The 4,974-nt window shown below is 31.0% G+C and overlaps 1 protein-coding gene across 1 annotated transcript in view; it reads left to right on the top strand.

Annotated features, from left to right (window-relative positions):
* Positions 1–4,756, top strand: part of LOC107447110 (G-protein coupled receptor moody-like) — a 39,939-nt gene extending 35,183 nt beyond the window's left edge. The window contains exon 2 of the mRNA XM_071179126.1: positions 3,601–4,756. Coding sequence (XP_071035227.1) covers positions 3,616–4,608 — 993 coding nt within the window. The 5' untranslated portion in view covers positions 3,601–3,615 and the 3' untranslated portion in view covers positions 4,609–4,756. The remainder of the gene's footprint in view (positions 1–3,600) is intronic.
* The last annotated feature ends 218 nt before the right edge of the window (positions 4,757–4,974 follow it).

Here is a 4,974-nt window from a genome sequence, read left to right as displayed (position 1 = left end):
GAGTATAGTCATAGAAAAAGTTAAAATTATAATATAGTATTTGTCAGTTAAAATAAAACTTTTTATTTAAGTCATTTCTAACAATTCAAATTTCTCCGAGGCAATTCTAAAGTATAAATTAGGGTAGTATTTTTAAGTTGAAACACAATATTTTCAGTTTTGATGTCAACAATACAATTCAATTTTTCACAAAAACGATTGTTTCCATTGTTAAATTCAATGTCAACAATTCAAATTTTTCTGAGGCAAATTCTTAACGTCTAAATATTACTTTTTTATGTACACATTTCTAAATGTCAGTATTTAACCACAAAACAACTTAAAGTCCTCAAATTTAGCATGAAGTTGTAAAATATAATGAAAGAGGCTCGTAGCAATAAAGAAAGAAGAAGTAAAGTTAGTACTGTAAAATTAAAACAATATTTTTAATCAATGAGTCAAGTTCTTCAAGAAGCAATTGTAGAAGTAGGTTGTTTATTTAAACTTTTTATAGAATTTCTTTAAAAACACAATTGTTAATTTGGGCATTTGGCGATACAACACTTATAGAATTGAAGGATTTGTTATGTCAAGCGCTCAGGTATCATAATTTTGATCTAGTTGCGCTTCTATGTCATTTTGATTTATGTTATTAGTTGTTATTAGTTATGTTATTAGATGAAGTTAACTTAGTTAACTTTCAAAAAATTCTATGGCTGGCAACAGCATTTTTATTTTTTAAGTTGTTTATTTTTATTTCTGTTAGAATTCGTTATTTTTTTAACGAAATGTTTTTTAACCTCACAGAATTCTTTGCCGACTGATATATGAAGAAAATAAAGTAAATATTTAAGTGTTGTGAAAAGAATCTTATTTAGTTGTACAAAGTACTTCAGCCAAAATTTGGGAGTCACGTAAGAGAATTATATATATTAGATCAGAAACACATCATTAAAAGGCAGAATGCTTTGATGTTTTCAAAACGTAAACAAAGCAAAGCAAGCGTTGCCACCGGCGGAAAAGAAATACAGCCAAAATTTGGGAGCCACGTAAGAGAATTATATATAATAGATTACAAAAATAACAATAAAATAAATATTCAAAACCATCTTCACATCAAACTATTTTTTAGTAAACACGTTTGATATTCGAGGGCAAGAATTTAATGTGCAAATAAGCTCCTATGGTATGGTAAAAATAGAAAAATAATATCATAAGGGCAACCTTTCAATCGCTATCGAAAAAAATACAAAATACAGCCCCAATACAGAAGACAAAGAAACTCCTGGATCAAGCATTGGGAGAAATTTGACTTCTCTTAGGGCTTTTTGACGGAATTAACCCTCATTTGAGTTACACGAAAAGGAAAACCAAGAAAACTTCCAGCTATTAACCTGACCACAAGGGGACACTAACCAAGGATCCGTCTACCACTGAGGATATTTTACGTTAGCACTGTGGTCAGTGCGAGCCAGATGCGGAATTCGTATCTAGCAGCCATTGCTTTGGTCCGAACCCGAATTAGAAGGTGAATGCTCTATTCTCTGAGCCACCATGGCTCAGAGAGTAGCATTGGCTAAATGTAACATATGTGTCAACAAAAATAGCGCTCATCATTCAATTGTAGCCAATGTTCCATCTTTTAACGGCCATGGTAGCAAAACTAGAACATATGTGGTAAATAAAAATTAATCACAAGAAAAAAATTTGTTAAATAGAAGAAAAAATATTTTTATTTAAAATTTCCTACACTTTGAAATAAATGGTTTAATAAAATAATCGAAATTTAATCGATGGAGTAAGTACCTATACGTAATTAGAATTTTCGGAAATTGAGAATTTATCGATTAAATATTTCTTGTTTTTTAAATTTTTGTTTGTGATTCCTGATAGTTAAAGAACATTATTTACAATTTTTTAAACTTATCACTTTTCTATTGTTCATATATCTGAAGATAGGGTATCAATTTTTTAAGGAACTAAAACTAATATTAATTCAATTGAACTGAAAAATTTATCTACTGTTTCTCCTGTCTAACTTCTCCTTCATACTTTAAGCTTGTTCTCTAAATTTCTGATGAAAAAAATTTTCTTCAGATGCTATGATAATTTTTATTTTTGAAATCTAAGAAATGAAATAATCTGCAGGGCCCGCTGCCACGCTGGAAGGTTTTTTTACGACGCTCATTTTTGAATTTTTCAAAAAATCATGTATTTTTATTCTTTGATGAAAGATAGATTTAATATTATACAAAGCTTTACGTTTCATTTTATATTTTATAACCGTCGTTGAACAGCCAATTTTGAACATTATTGCCAAACAAATTGATAAGCATCATTGGGAAATAACAAATAGTAAAAGTAGCAACGATGACCAACATTACTTTTAAAAGTTTAATACTTTTATTATTGACAAGAATTATCGCTCCTCTGAATCCAATCACCTGATTAAGTTGCTACGGCATTTAATTTTGATGCGTTGCAGTTACAGAGATTCCTTCCCTTGCTAGCTGTTTCTAAAGTGACCCAAAAAATTCTTAGATAACAAATCGCAAGGACAATCACTGAAAACGCGAAGAAGGATATAAAACAAAATGCTTATGTTCCTTTTTGTCTCAAAATTATGTTAAGTCCACTGTTAGGATCATTATCATATTTTCTCCAAATTCGAAAGAAAAAAAAAATGAAACCACGCAAGAATTATTTGAAGTATTAGATATTTCGTTCTGTATTTCAAGTGATAATTATTTATAATCATCGTTGAACAGCCGGCTCAATTTTCCGCTAACTCGCACCTGAGTTACACGGCGAGGAAACCCATGCAAACCTCTAACGGTTAACCTGACTGTAACCCATGATACGTCTGTCACTGAGGCTATTTTATGTCAGCACTGTAGTCGGTACGAGCCAGGTGGAGAATTGGTATCGACCAGCCATTTCTGGGATTCGAGCCTGGGTCACCTAAATGAGAGGTGAGCGCTCAATCCCCTGACCCATCACGGGTCCAAAGCTTTATTTTTATGATACATCCAGTCTTATCAGGAGAGAACAAATAATTTTTTTTGTAAGTTTTTATTTCTTTTAAAATCCATGTACTGTCTTGCAATTACGAAAAGAGTCTTCATTCTAATTGAAAATTCTAATTGAACCTCACTGAGAGGTAAACTCGTGATGGCCTGATATCATGTTTTTTAATGGATACACTGAATAGTTAGAAAAGTTATATTCTATGTTTAAATTAGAAATTAATATTCTATTTTAGAGATAAACTTAACTTCAAAAAATGAAGAAAAATATTTCATCCAACAAGTAGAGGAAAAGAAAAATTAAAACTAGCTAAAACTTGTTTTTCTTTTTCTGAAATGATTGTACAAAAGGCACATCTTTAAATAGTTGAATTTAAGTTGAAAATTGACTATTAGCAATTTTTTTATTCTAAATTTTGCATTTACAACAACGATAATGTGGCTCAGTATTAGATAAAAGCTCATTCATGTAAAAAATTCTTTATTGTCTTGATTTTTTAACAAAAAGTATTCTCATGTAAAGCTTGTAAATTTTAGGAAATCAGATATGTTTTCAGGTTTATGTATTTAAATGTAAATTTTGTGCACATTTTAGGTTATACAAAGGAAAATGAATACTACATTTGAAGACAACAATCAGTTTCCTTTCTTCAACAAATCACTGACAAATGAGACTTTGGACATAAATAATGAGCATGTCAGTTCAGAGATGGAACGGAAGCGAAGAATTGCACAAATAGCGTTTCTTATTATTTCTTGCATAGGAATTTTTGGAAATTCTGTATCGATACTTGCTATGGCATCATCCAAGAAACTACGAAGTCCAACAACGACATTTGTCATAACCCTCTGCATTGCTGATGGTCTTTTTTGTGTCCACACCTTTATTAATAATACCATGCCTCAGTGGAACCGCAATCACTACTTTTGCGTTTTGATTTCAGCAGCCAAATGTTTCGTCGGTACCGAGTCAGTGTTTCTACTAGTAGCAATAACAATCAACAGATATGTGTGTGTTCATTACCCAAAACACTACAGCTCTATGTACAGATCAAAATACGTAGCTGGTCAGATAGCTTTTACGTGGATGTGTGCTTTAACCTTCGCCATTTTGCCATTTTTTGGATATTTTGGAACATATGGATACCATCCCAAAAGCGGACTTTGTGTCCTTTTGCAACCAAACTCGAATTCGGGCACAATTTCCTTTTTTACGACCTTTTTTGCGCTTCCAATTACTGTCTTTGTGATTTGTTACTCAAGAATTTACTGGTCCACTTGTAAGTTATCCAAGCAATTAAGAAGTCTTGACGTTTCCGTGAATGCAGCCTGTGACAGATCTTCAAATCACGTTGATGCTGGAGAGATGAAAATTTTGAAAGTGATGTTTGTCATTTCGATTAGTTTCGTGATTTGCCTTCTTCCAATGGGACTTGTCAAGTTGTATGACAATAATGCAAACATCCCTGCTCTTACAGTTCTATCATACTTGGGTATCAACCTAGCAAACGTGATTAATCCTATAATATACGTTTTGATGGGTGCTGAATACAGGAAGGCATATTTAGAACTATTTTCATGCAAACGAATTCAGCAGTGGTAGTCGAGTACTTCCGGTACAAATGTAAAAGCTTAATTTTGGCACAAATTTTATTCCAATTTTACTTTATCTGGCAACAATTAATTTTTAATTATAATTAACAAAAATACTATGTAACAGAATTATGAATGTAATTTATATATTTTTTAAACTGTAGTTGTTTGCGTGTCTTATTTAATTTTATATATTACTCAATGATTCCATATTTTACGATATTTAAAATATATATATATATATAGTTCAAAATAAAGATATATAAGTTCAAAATGAAGATTAAAGCAAAGAAAAATTAAAGACATATGAAAAAGGGAGAAGTAATAAGTAAAGAAATAACAAACAACAGTTTAAAAAAAAAGATGAAATTCTATT

The sequence above is a fragment of the Parasteatoda tepidariorum genome, chromosome 1 (genome assembly GCF_043381705.1).
Source record: "Parasteatoda tepidariorum isolate YZ-2023 chromosome 1, CAS_Ptep_4.0, whole genome shotgun sequence".
Taxonomy (NCBI): Eukaryota; Metazoa; Arthropoda; class Arachnida; order Araneae; family Theridiidae; genus Parasteatoda; species Parasteatoda tepidariorum.
This window is presented reverse-complemented; position numbering and strand designations above follow the sequence as displayed.